Source organism: Gossypium arboreum, chromosome 11 (assembly GCF_025698485.1).
Source record: "Gossypium arboreum isolate Shixiya-1 chromosome 11, ASM2569848v2, whole genome shotgun sequence".
Lineage (NCBI taxonomy): Eukaryota > Viridiplantae > Streptophyta > Magnoliopsida > Malvales > Malvaceae > Gossypium > Gossypium arboreum.
Genome location: NC_069080.1, coordinates 42,254,353 through 42,268,798, shown reverse-complemented (window position 1 = coordinate 42,268,798; position 14,446 = coordinate 42,254,353). Strand labels below are relative to the sequence as shown.

At 34.6% G+C, this 14,446-nt stretch overlaps 1 protein-coding gene and 1 long non-coding RNA gene across 2 annotated transcripts; one reads left to right on the top strand and one right to left on the bottom strand.

The window, feature by feature from the left end:
- The first annotated feature begins 10,282 nt into the window (after positions 1 to 10,282).
- Positions 10,283 to 10,745, top strand: LOC108452118 (phytosulfokines). Its single transcript, XM_017749868.2, has 2 exons — positions 10,283 to 10,419; positions 10,517 to 10,745. Exons 1-2 carry the CDS (start codon positions 10,297 to 10,299, stop codon positions 10,646 to 10,648), a joined length of 255 nt encoding a protein of 84 aa, XP_017605357.1. The 5' UTR covers positions 10,283 to 10,296; the 3' UTR covers positions 10,649 to 10,745.
- Positions 10,541 to 11,365, bottom strand: LOC128283639 (uncharacterized). The gene is made up of 2 exons (XR_008274036.1): positions 11,168 to 11,365; positions 10,541 to 11,016 (listed from the first exon to the last, which is right to left on the bottom strand). It is a non-coding gene; the product is annotated as an uncharacterized LOC128283639 (long non-coding RNA).
- Positions 11,366 to 14,446: the final 3,081 nt, after the last annotated feature.

Sequence of the window (14,446 nt, the reverse complement as noted above, 5' to 3'; positions counted from 1 at the left end):
TGCGGGAATTTCCATCGATTCGACCATTGACGGACTCGAGCTACTTGGTAGCTAGTGTGGGCAATAATCGTCAAGAGAGACCTGAATGCCCCCAATGTGGAAGACGACACCTAGGTGAATGTTGGGGTAAGTCTGCTAATAGGGCTGTTATGGATGCGGTTCAAGGACCACTTCATTAGAGATTGTACGAGCTAGATGAGAGTAATAAGACGCAAGGTGCAAGACCTAGTGGAACGACGGCTAGAGGTAGGCCCCGAGAATTTCGGAGGTAGGGGTGGTAATCGAGAGGAGCCTCGACACGGTGTTCGATCCGAGACCCGTGCTCTGCTAGAGCATATGCCATCCACGCACGAGAGGAGGCATCCTCCTTGACGTTATCAATGGTACTTTTACTCTCTTTGATACTAGTGTGATTGCATTGATTGACCCCGCTCTACTCATTCATATGTATGTGAAACCTTAGCATCCAAAGAAGACTCTACCGTTGAGTCTCTTGAGTTCGTAATTCAGTGTCCAACCCTTTGGGTCAATATGTACTCGTTGATAAAGTGTGCAAGAGATGCCCCTAATAATTGAAAATCCTGTTTTCCTACCGATCCGATGCTTCTACCATTTGATGAATTCGATGTTATTCTTGGTATGGATTGGTGATCGTACATGATGCAGTGGTGGACTGCAAAAGGAAAACTATTGATTTGAGGAGTGTAAATAACGAGGTAGTCTGAGTCGAGTCTACTGATTTAAAAGGAGTGCCAACGATAATATCTTCTATGACCGCTCGGAGGTATGTGAAAAAGGGGTGTGAAACATACCTTGCGTATGTGTTTGAAAGTAAAGAGACGGAAAGGAAACTCGAATCGGTACCAGTGGTTTGTGAGTATTCAGATGTTTTTCCTGAGGAGTTACCGGGATTGCCACCGATTCGAGAAGTGGAATTCGGCATCGAAGTTGTACCAGGTACTACGCCGATTTCAATAGCCCCGTATCGTATGGCATTAACGGAATTAAAGGAATTGAAGGTTCAATTGCAAGAATTGACGGATAGAGGTTTCGCTCGACCGATTTTTTCTCCATGAGGCGCACCAAGATTGTTTGTGAAAAGAAGGATGGAACTATGAGATTGTGCATCGACTATCGCCGTTGAATAAAGTGACGATAAAGAACAAATATCCGCTGCCACAATTGACGATTTGTTTGATCAATTAAAGGGAGCCTTAGTGTTTTCAAAGATAGATTTGAGGTCGAGGTACTATCAGTTGAGGGTCCGAGAATCGGACATACCCAAGACTACTTTTAGAACGAGGTACGGTCACTACGAATTCTTAGTGATGCCGTTTGGGCTCACTAATGCCCTCTGGTATTTATGGATTTAATGAATAGAATTTTCAGGCCATACTTGGATCGGTTCGTAGTTGTATTTATCGATGACATTTTGGTCTATTCGAGAGATGAAACCGAACATCTTGAACACCGAGGCTAGTGTTGCAAATCTTACGAGATAAGCGATTATACGCAAAGTTCAAGAAATGTGAATTTTAGTTGAGAGAGGTTAGCTTTTTGGGCACGTGGTGTCCGCGATCGGTGTCGAGTAGACCGAACAAAATTTCAGCCATAGTTGATTGGAAACCTCCAAGGAATATTACCGAAGTTAGGAGCTTTTTGGGGCTTGCGGATACTATCGACGATTTGTGAAAGGTTTTTCGGTGATAGTTGCACCGATGACGAAACTACTCCAAAAGATGTTAAGTTCGAGTGGTCGAACGTGTCAAGAAAGTTTCAATCGACTAAAACACTGCTTAACCGAAGCCCCAGTGCTAGTACAATTTGAGTCCCAGAAAGAGTTTGTCATATCTGATGACGCATCCTTGATTGGGTTAGGTTGTGTGTTGATGCAAGAAGGTCGAGTTGTGGCTTACGCGTCGAGACAACTAAAGCCGCATGAGAGAAACTATCCGACCCATGACCTTGAACTAGCGACCATAGTGTTCGCCTTGAAGATATGGCGGCATTACTTGTTTAGAGAAAGGTGTCATATTTATTCGGACCATAAGAGTCTTAAATATCTGATTACTCAAGGAGATCTAAACTTGCGACAAAGACGTTGGCTTGAGTTGTTGAAGGACTATGAACTTGTCATTGATTATCACCCAGGAAAGGCCAACGTAGTGGCCGATGCTTTAAGTCGTAAGGCACTGTCTGCTTTGAGAGCGATGGATGCTCATCTATCCATTTCACTCGAGGAGGTGCTAGTAGTCGAATTAGAGGCCAAACCGTTATTGATTCATCAAATACTTGAATCTCAGAAGGTCGACGCTAAATTGGTCGCTAAACGAGTCGAATGTGTTTGAATGAGGAATCGAATTTCGATTGACGACAATGATTGCTAGACGTTCAAGGGTCGATTATGTATTCCAAGGATTGAACTTGTTTCGATGATTTTGAACGAGGCTCACGATGAGTCGAATGTCAATCCACCCGGTAGTACTAAAATGTACAATGATCTGAAACGCCAATTTTGGTGGCCCGGTATGAAACGAGACATTTCTGAATTTGTTTCAAGGTGTCTGATATGTCAACAAGTGAAAGCGGAACATCAAGTGCCATCGGGATTACTTCAGCCGATCACGATACCCGAGTGGAAATGGGATCGAGTCACCATGGACTTTGTGTCCGGACTGCCATTGTCAGCGAGTAAGAAGGATGCGATTTGGGTTGTTGTTGATAGATTGACTAAGTCGGCTCATTTTATCCCTATCCGCACGGATTTTTCGCTCGATAAATTGGCAGAATTATACATCTCCCAAATTGTTCGATTGCATGGGGTGCCTATTTCTATCGTGTCGGATAGAGACCCAAGATTTACATCGCGATTTTGGAAGAAATTGCAAGAGGCTTTGGGTACCAAGTCGCATTTTAGCACCTTTTCACCCCAAACCGATGGTCAATCCGAACGGATAATTCAAATACTTGAGGATATGTTGAGATGTTGCATCCTTGAGTTTAGTGGCTCATGGGAACGGTATTTACCTTTGGTTGAATTCGCACAACAATAGCTTTCAAACAAGTATTAAGATGGCGCCTTACGAGGCTTTATACGATCGTAAATGCCGTACACCATTGTTTTGGACCGAGCTCGGTGAAAGCAAAATTTTCGGTGGATTTGATTAAAGATGCTGAATGAAAGTGAAAGTAATCCGTGAAAGTCCAAGATAGCCTCCGATCGTCGAAGTCGACGCGGATCTGAAACGAAAAGACATCGAGTATCGTGGGAGATAAAGTGTTTCTTAAAGTTTCGCTTGGAAAAAGATACTCGATTTGGCCGTAAAGGCAAATTGAGTCCAAGGTTCATTGGGCCATATGAGATATCCGAACGAGTCGGTCCAGCTTGCATATCGTTTGATTTTGCACCACGAACTCGAAAAGATTCACGACGTCTTTCATGTTTCGATGCTTGACGCTATAGATCTGATCCATCGCACGTGATTAGTCCATCAGAGGTTGAAATGCAAGCCAATATGAGTTACGAGGAAGAACCCACTCGTATCCTAGCTCGGGAAGTGAAAGAGTTACGAAACAAGAAAGTTCCGTTAGTAAAAGTGTTATGGCTCAAACACGGGATAGAAGAAGCTACATGGGAACCCGAGAACTCTATGAAAGAACGATACCCAAACCTATTTACCGGTAATATTTTCGGGGACGAAAATCTCTTAAGTGGGGGAGAGTTGTGACACCCCTAATGTGACCCTAGTCGGAGAGTGGTTTCGGGACCACAAAACCGAGTCACAAGAATAATTAGGTGTTATATTCTGTGCTTATTGTATGTGGAATTTGTATGCATAAATATTTCGTGCCTTGATTTTATTAATTAGGTGCTAATTCATAAGAAAGGACCCATGTGTTAGGACTTGAAAATGTGATAGGTGAATTTTTAAGTGGCCAAATAATGCATGAAGTAAAGACATGAGGGATTTGCATGTCAATTTAGCCAACTATAGGAAGTGGCCGGCCATGGTAATGAAGATGGGCAAAAGAAAACATGTCTTGAACATGTTTTGCTAATGGTGGATGTTAGAAATAATAAAATAAATAGCATGGGCAAGGAACATGTTTCAAACATGTCTAGTTAATGGATCATGTTAGAAAGAATAAAGAAATGGAGAAAAGGGGAAATGATGAACAAAAAAAAAAAGTGTGGATGCCCCCTTGTTGCCGTGAGTTGAGGAAAAGAAAGGAGAAAAATTTTGTTGTTCATCCTTTCTCATTTTGTTACAATTGCCATGACTTGAGAAGAAGAAAAAAAGTGTTCATGTTTTCTTTCTTTTGCTATTGCGAAATTAGAGGAAGGGGAAGAAGGAGATTCGCCAAGGTGGTCTTCTAGATCAAGGTATGTTCAAGGGTACCTTTGGATGTATATACAACCTTTAGGTGATGAGCCTAAATTTTATCTATTTCATGGTTGGGTTTGGGGTTGATGGAGAGTTAGAATTGGCTAAGGAGCCTAACAAAAACATTTTGGTTGATACCTTGATGCCATTATCATGCTAAGTTGAATGGTGGATGCACTCTTGGTAAGGTCAAGGAAGTTGAGATTTCTTGTGTGTGTCTAGGCAAAATGCCGAATGATTTAGTGTTGGAGATAAGAGCTTACTTAGAATGATAAATTCTTCTCCTATGATTATTTTTCTTGCATGTTAAATGGCTCCTACTTAGCCATGCAAAATTTGTAATTTGTATGGATGATTGGAGCATTCGCTAAGGTATAAATGAAGGGATTTTGGTTGTTTCATCTAAGTATGGATGATGAATGTGCTATGGAAAGAAATCGGTCTTCCTATGAATATGATTCGTGAATGTTTATATTAGTAAAATAATTTATGTTCAAACACTTGAGGATTCGGCATTGTCCATGACTATTGTGTTTAGGAGGTGATTTTGATTATTTGAATATTGGAAAGTAAGAATAGGTGTGATCGGTCATGGGAATTTGAGATGTTGTACATTAGAATTGAAAATACTTGAGACTAGGTTACCTTAATAGTGATAATACATTCGGCCTTGATGCATTAATTGAATGTTGGCTAAGGTTTTGATATTTTGAACAAGGATAGTTGTGAATGGAGTGAAAACCATTAAATTATACACATAAGTATCCAGCAAGAAATTTAACTACTAAATGTATTTATACTAGGAGATCAATACATCAAAAGGGGAGAATCAAACAAAGGCAAAGCAAAGATAATCGAGTAGTCGATTGGAAATCGTTTCATCCAATATAAGGTAAGTCATTAAGCATATATTTGGTATTGTTTTAAATGATCATAATATCTATGCAATTGTGTTTAATGAGATGATATGTAAATGAAAATGTATGTGTATGGAATGATGACATTGTTGAATGTAAAAGAAATAGTGAAATGTGTAGAAAGTTGCTTTCGGCACTAAGTGTGCGGGCAATACGTGTGTACGGTGACGAGATTGGCACTAAGTGTGCATGCTGGAAATATATGGCACTAAGTGTGCATGCTGGAAATATATGGCACTAAGTGTGCATGCTGGAAATATACGGCACTGGGTGTGCGAGCTCGAAGGGTATGGCACTATGTGTGCGAGCTTAAATCACATGGCACTAAGTGTGCGCAATCGAGTATTAAGCACTGTGTGTGCGTACTCTATATATATATATATATATATCTCCGATCGAACAATTATATGGAGGGTATGTCTTCATTGAGTGGAGTATGGACAGCGGAAAGAGAAAGTACCTTGAGTTCGTGGTTAATAGATACTATGTTCATGCTCAGGGTTGAGTCGGTAAGTTTTAAATCTATGTGATGATTTCAATTGCATGATTGTTGCGGAAATGAAATGATGAATGTAAATTGCTTCAAATATCCTATTGAATAGTATATGAAATGTAAATGTATGACTTGGTATGACATTGATCCGAAAGGTCTAAGGAACTATGGTAGTTCGGTATGGCTGGAACGCTGGGCCTTGTTTCATTATTTCATTTTATGATAATTTTAGTAACGGATGGTTGTGAAATGCTTATGACTTACTGAGTTATAAACTCACTCGGTGTTTTCTTGTCACCCATTTTAGGTCTCTTGGACTCGGATCGTTTATGTGCTCGGAACCGTCGTTGAAGTCATCACACCACTGGAAATCTTTTGGTATTGTCTTCGTAGTTGAACTAGGAGAACATTTGGCATGTATAGGCTATTTTGTTTTGTTGAATCTCGGGTTGTAAACTTTAAGCCATGCGAAAATGGCCTATGTGGTCGGTTGAGTGTGAATCTAAAACCTATAGGCACGAGCCTTAGAAACCTTAATTTTGATAAGGTGGCCATAGTTTGTATTATGTATGATGAAATAGTTGGCCATGGAAGAATTATGAAATAGTCATTGTTTGCTTTAGTACCAGATGCTGCCAGCAGCAGTGAGGTGAGATGGAAAATCACTAAAAATAGTAGAAGTAGAATTAAATAGTGAATAAATTATGAAATTGAACCTTGATGAATCTATTTTCATATGGACGAAACGAAACGACCGCATGAGCTGTATTTTAAGAGATATTCAGGTTTTCGCGAAACAGGGCCAGAATGGTTTCTGGATCCCCTGCTCCGACTTTGAAAATTCACTATAAATTAACCAGAGAGAATTAGAAGTCATGCTCTATATGTGCAGATTCCCTTGCGAGTCTAGTTTCTCTAGAAATAAATGGCATAAGTGTTGGAGCCCTGTACAGGAAGATATCCAAGTCGTAGTGCACAAAGGTCAGTGTAGTCAAACCCTGAAACAGGGGAGACTTTAACTAATAAACTGTACTAATTGGCCTAACGAAAAATTATAGAAAAAAATTTTTAGATGGGATTATGAGTCTAGTTTCAGGGAAAATTGACGGAACTCATTTTCGAGTTCTGGAACTCGAGATATGATTTTTAAGGTGACAGTGACGCAGTTAGCTAGCCTGCCTGGAACAGAAATTAAATAATTCCAAGAGAGAAATAAGGGAAGTAAGCCCGGTAACACCACGTGGTCAAATCCGGTGACGGTCACGGGTTTGGGGTGTTACAAGAATGATCTATGACTAAACATCCTTTGCAGCTGAACAGTCCCCAAGCACATGTAAAATATCTTCCGTAGCATAACCACAAAGAAGACAAGAGCTATCATGACCAACACCTTTTCTCACATGCTCAATATTAGTAAGCAATTGTTGTTTGAGCACTAACCACAAGAAAAACCTTACCTTTTAAGGCCCTTAAAACTTCCATGCCAAATTCCACTTCGTATTTCTAGGGGACCAAGATCTTTCCCGTATCATCCAATATGCACTTTTCACTGAGAAAGACCCTATTGGACTACGCGTCCAAATGATCCTATCTGACCCCGTAAAAGGATGGGGAGGAAGAATACTTAAAATATTTTTAATGACATCCTTCGATAGCCAAATTCAAAAAAGGTCTAAATTCCATATACCTTTATCTGTTACCATGTCGCTAAGAAAAGAACCCGAAGTAATATTGGCCTAAAAAGGAATCTACTTGATTGAAGGACCCGTTCCCGGAATCCAAAGGTCTTTCCAATAATGAATACTATTTTTATCTCCTACTGGCCATGTTAAATTATCCCATAGTAGGGTCAAATTTTAGAGAGTCATTTCCAAAGAAAAGAGATTTTACTCCTTGCAATATTATCCGAGAGTATATTCTTTATGTTATATTTAGATCGAAAAACACGGACCCATAAGGCATTATCCTTTGCAACTATATTATAACCAAGTTTCAGTAGAAATGAGGTATTTTAATCTCTCAATTGCCTAAGTTCTAAGCCACCACAATAACGTGGTTGGCACACTAAATCCCTGCTAACAAGAGACATCTTCTTCCATCCATTAGAAGAACCCCAAGTGAAATATCTAACCATGCATTCTATCTCTTCATAGATTCCTTTGGGAATCATCATGGACGGTATAAAATATGCAGGAATTGATAATAAGTCCACTTGTGCCAACGTAACTCTGCCTGCTAGCGAAATTTCTCTAACCTCCCAACTCTGTAATCTGTCTCGAACCTTTTCCACTACAAACCTCAGAGTACTGTTAGTGACTCTTTCATGAAACAAAGGAACCCCCAAATAGTATCTCATATCCTCTACTTTTTGGAAACCAAGCGTGTCACTGATTACCCTTTCCAAATCCTCCCTAACTGCACTTGAAAAGAAAATATTCATCTCCTTAGCATTAATAATGTGCCCAGAAAAAGCGCAAAAAGTCTCTAAAATATCCTTAAGTAATCTAGAATGATGGACATCTGCTTTCCTAAAAATAACCAAGTCATCTGCAAAGAAGATATGAGATAAGGCTGGTCTTGAGCAAGATAACCAAATAGGGCACCACGTGCCTATAGAAACAACAGAGTGAATAATGTGACCAAGTCACTCCATGTACAACGCAAAGAGGTAAGGAGACAAAAGGTAACCCTGCCGAATTCCTCTGGCAAGCCTAAATTTTTGTGTGGGTACTCCATTCCAAAACACCTGCACGATAGAGTTAGAGACTGCAGACATAATTACATTTCTGATATAGTTTGGAATACCTACAGCCTGGGTCGATGCATTGATAAACTCCCATTGCACTCTGTTATAAGCCTTCTCCAAATCAATCTTAATTGTCATCCATTGCTTGTTACTTCGTTTCCCTTTCATAGAGTGTATAACTTCCTATGCTATAATAATATTTCCACAATACTTCTAACTGCTATAAACCCCGTTTCTTCTTAAGAAATTAATTTGGAAAAAATCAATTTAAATCAATCGGCTATGATCTTTATAATTAACTTGTAAATGACCAAACACAAACTAATTGGGCAAAATTGAGCAAAACTCTCAAGATTAACACTATTTTAACAAGTCAAACCCAAGTTGTTCATATGGTAGGTATACATCTGTTTATATTATAATTAACATATTTTAAATTTAAAAAAATGTGCCTAAATTGATAACATAGTTGACGAAAAAGTCAAATTAATGCAATATCAATACTTTTAATAACTAAACATTTTAAAATTTAAAATTAATTTAAAATCTGAACAAATTAAAAATTCAACAATCTATTTCTATATATTAAAGTAAAGTCCAAAAGGATCTTTCTCATATTGACGCATGGCACATACTCACCATGCTTTTTTTTCTTTTCTGATCTTTTCTTTCTTTACATTTTATAAAAGTGATTAATTTTAGTTTTGGTCTTTCCAATATACTTAAATTTAATATTTAATCTTTATACTTTATTTCTAACATAATTTAGTTTTTATATTTTTATAATGTAATTAATTAGTTCAAATATTAATAGTATTAACTTTTTAATTAAAGTTTTAAGTAGTTATATATAATTTGAAAGTAAATTTATAAATCTAAAAAGTAGAGAGATTGAGTTCTTAAAATAAAAATAGGAGTACTAAATTTCAAATATACAAAATATAGAAGCTTAGAGTTATGGTTGTTTGAACCAGTTGTGGTATTAGTTCGGGAAGAGACATCAGACCAAATGACTTGTAAACTATGGGCTAGTTGAACCAAACTAAAAAATCGATAGAACTGGTTTTTAATTTTTAAATATTTTTTATTTTTTAATAATTTATTCAATCAAACTATACGAACCAAGAATGTGAACAGTTCAATCATCGATTTGATTCTAAAAATTTTATTTAGTATATTTTAATTTTCAAAATTTTACTCTATAATTTAATATAAACAAATAAGGAATGTAATATAAAATATAAAATTAATTAGATTCAATCACTGAAATAGAAATAAGCCAAATGTTAAGCACATATGGGGGAGATCTTACCTCGAAGAATAAATCAGCAGGCGTAAACAGGGAAGAAGGGAAAAAGTTGGAATAATCCCTTCAAACCTATCATATCACCTCACTCTCGAGGCAATTTGATTAAAGGTGTTGGTTATAAGGATAATAGTTAAATTAATTATTATAACATTGTAGGGCACCACAGTTATTTAGTGGAAGCTTAAGTTTATTTCATAAATAGCACATCTTGCTAAGGACAATAATATAAGGAAGTGAAAGTCTTTCCTTTTTAATATAAATTATGAGCTGTTCCATTTTGAGAACATTGATCTTTTTTAATATTAGCAGGAGTCTCCTCTTCAGTCCACACGCTTTTATCCCTTCTTCTCTATATATATTTGACATCACCAAACCGCCACTCTCCCCATCTCTTTGTCTTCACAACTTCTTAATTATCTCTTTAATTTAGTGAAGCAATTTAAAAGATGGCTAAACTTGCCTCCCTTTTCATCTTAACCCTCCTCCTCGTTTCCACTCTATCATTCAGCTTTGCTGCCCGGTCTGGCCCAGCTTTCCCTAACGACTCTCCTGCAAAAACCCAATCTCAGGTTACTTAAATTAATTTGACTGATTTCAATCTCCCTTTCATTTTCTTTTTCGTGATTTTACATTTGATGATTTGGGGTTTTTGTTGATATACTATAGGGCACCACTACAACTGATGAGATAGAGCAGAGCGAAGATAGGTGTGAAGGAGTTGGAGAAGATGAGTGTTTGATGAGAAGAACTCTTGCTGCACATCTTGACTATATCTATACTCAGAAACAAAAGCCTTGACTTTTTCTTATTCTCCTTGTTTCTTGGTTATAGGCCTTTATGCTTCTTCGTTAATCAAATTGTCCTATAATACGTATAAACCGGTTACGTTTTTCTACTTTTGTCTGTGTTTGATTCTTCCTTGATTATAGTGGGGCTTTGTCATCACAACCACATTTTTTCCATTTTCTCTTTTTAAGTTTTGGAATCTGGGTTGTAATGCTATATGCATAACAAATCATTTCACCTTATTTATTTATAAAAAGTAAAAAGTATTCCTTTCCAGTAAATAAAGAAAAAAGCATCCATCTCCTTATATGAAGCCTTGCTCTTCATCAGCTTTAATTGAAGCTTCCTTGTTCCTTCTTGCACAGTCTTTGAGCTTCTAGCTGATATATATATATTATGTAAAATAATGAATTTCTTAGTTTTAAGAAGAGAAAAATATTGGGAGAATTGATAGAGCCAAAAGAAGGAACATAATAATGTTGGGACCACTTGATGTATTATCAAATGATTCCAGAAGTCAAAATCTGTGACCTGATAAGTAAGTGTTCCTTAATGGAGTCTATCGAAAAGGATTTCCCATCTCTTCCTCCACGCTGATTACTATTTCTTATCTTAGCTGTTTCAGAACACATGCACATTTCAGTAGGATTAAATTTTCTTCTATGTTAAGGAAAAAAAGAGGAAGGCAACCGAAAGCAACTTGAACACACGTTTGTGAATGTCGTGTCTTATTCTCTACTTTCCCCTTTAGTCTCATCCACCACTTGTTCTTTACTCATATAATGAATGGGTTTAATGAAGGCTAGAAAAAGAAAAAGGAAGGGAAATAGTGAGATTTGACCCCTTTCCCAGCTTTTCACAATTGCTGAAAAATAGGGTTTGATTAACCACGTTGATTGTGTGGAAATGATAAGGATGAAGGGTTATTTTAAAGAGTAGTGGTGGTTTTGTGCCAATGTGAATAGCCTACCAACTATTTCCCTCAATGTGTTTTAAAACCTACTTATTAAATTTTTTTAATTTTTACACACAATTTATTGATTTTTCTATTTTTTCTCTTTTAATATGTATTTCTTTTAGATTAAAATATGGATTGGCCCTTCCAATTAAATTTGTAATTTTAAAAATGGATTCACCCGCCAAATAAAACACTACTCTCTTCTTACATCAATTAAATTCAATTCCAAATTATTTATTTATTTATTTACTTATTATTTCTAACTTTTTTAAATATATTTATAACAATAAATTATATTCACTTTTAAATTTATTGATGAAAGAAATAATCATAAATCTTCCTTTGGACCCATTTATTGCTTACTTGTAAAACCGAATAATTATCACATGATTTATTACCATAGTTATACATGTTATATTATTAACATTTATTTGGGTAGATCAATATTAACATTAAACCTTAATTTTGACTTTTTTTTTCCCTTTTTTGGTTCCAAAACCATATATATCAAAACCAAACATAAATAATGTAGTGGTTCAAAGCCAAATAATTAACAAGCACATGTATTCATGATTTTGGCTTAGATAAAAACACCAAAGTAATTTACTTAATATACATGTATTCATAATTAAATAGAAAAACTTATCCTGAATTTACCATGTAAATTCAAAGTTGTATTTATAATTGAACAGATATTCACATGAATACTTGAAAAATATTTTCAAGCCAATAAATCTCAAAAAAAAAATTTCATAATAGTTGGCATATCCCACAATTCATACAATAAATCATATCATCATAATTTAACCAAATATTTAGAACCATAAGATGCCAAAACCTAAGATTATAGAACCAAACTTAAAACCAAAATATTTAAATATGTATATAGTTGATATGAATTTGTATCAAAACACACATAAAATTGAATATATAACCATAACAAAAAAAAAAAAAATTAGCAACTTCAACGATATCCATCAAAACTTAATTTCACCAATAAAACTATAAAAGATATCTTATTGAATAATGGTTATAAACACCTATTCACACAAACTATAATCATGCATTAATCCTCAAAATCATTGATAAGCATATAATATATATACACACATAATATATACACACAATTATAATAATATAAAAATCATATTAGCTTGCCTTACATATTTCATGTAAACTCAAATTTATATTCATGACTAAAGATATTATCATAAAACTTCTTTTATACGCACAAATACTTAAAAAATCCATAATTAAAAAAAATCCATAACCACTAAATATAAAAAGAATCTCAAATTATATAAAAGCCTTTATATGTGCAACTACTTATGAAAATTCATAGCAACCATATTAAAAAATCCCAAATATTTTAATTTTAGTCGGGTTCCATAAGAACTAAAACTTATATAAAATAATTATAACAAATCAAAAGTAATCATTCAGATATACAAATTAAATTCAATGGTGAATATAATTTATCATGAATAAAGATAAAAGATGATAGTTCCATATATATTCAACCACAAACAGAAAATTTTAAACCAATAGTGCGAAAAAAAACATCTTATTACCAACATTTATTTATTCGATTATCAAGTGAATTAACTTTCAAAACCATTTATACAATCCGATTGAATTCTTCAATTGCAAAAAGTTGCAAGTCTATAACTTTAATTTAATAATGACTTTAACTAAATTTTATAAAATAATTGTGTGAAAAGAAAATAAAGAAATCTCACAAATCAATTTTTATCAATTAATTATAAATAAATAAACTTCCATCTTTCGAATAGCATATGCAAATATTAAACTAGATTATATTTATAGAATCAAAATCTAAAAATTTATTAAGAATCTCAAATATTCAACATAATATATAATTAAAATATCAAATCTATAAAATTAAAAAAGAAAAATGAATCAATCCAAAATAATAATGAATCAATTCATTCTCAATGATTCAATATGACAAAACTCAGATGCCACTTGTTAGAATTTGTAAAATAAATTTGAAATAAAACTTAATAAACCAGGATCTATCCTATCAAATCATCAAGAATAAATCAAGAACAAAACTAGATGAATTCCTTAAAGTTTTACCAAATCTTGGGGATTTAATCTTCCAAATTAACACACAAGAAATTCAGAGAATATCTGCTCTCTCTTTTCTAATGTTGTGTAATTTGGGGATCATAACCCTAATATTTATAACATTGGCGTATTAGTTCTAATCAAATTCTAATTAGCCCATCATTAATTAAAATTTGATTAGAACTCAATTACTAGAGTATGTACACATATTTGACCCATACTTTATTTAATAATTAAAACTCAATAAAATTCTAACCAGATTAGATCATAACCTATCATAATAGTAACTAATAACATATAATTACCTTTATTATACCTGTGATGTCCATATTTTCCAACAACTTATTCTTTGGGCTAAAAAAGAATTTATATTTATTCAGTTTTGTTCTAGAAACTTCAAATAAAATAAAACCTTTATTTTTTAAGTTTTACGCTGCAAGACAAAAATGAGTTCCAATTTCAATTTGCATGAAAAAAATTTGTCAAATCAAAATAAACACCAAACTCTACAAGTATTGTATTTTATGTCGAGACAATGACCAATAGTGATAAAAAAATTTATTTAATTTATATGAAGAACCAGTGAGTTTGGGTGGTGGTCTATATATTTGTACATATTATTTAAATTTTATATATTTTAAAATTGTATTTTCTCTCTTAATTTAAATTTCTATAATTATTTTACAAATGAAAAACACAAATACAATTAACACTTCTTACACCAATAGCAAGTTTCAAACCTTGGTTTAAGGGTACATAAG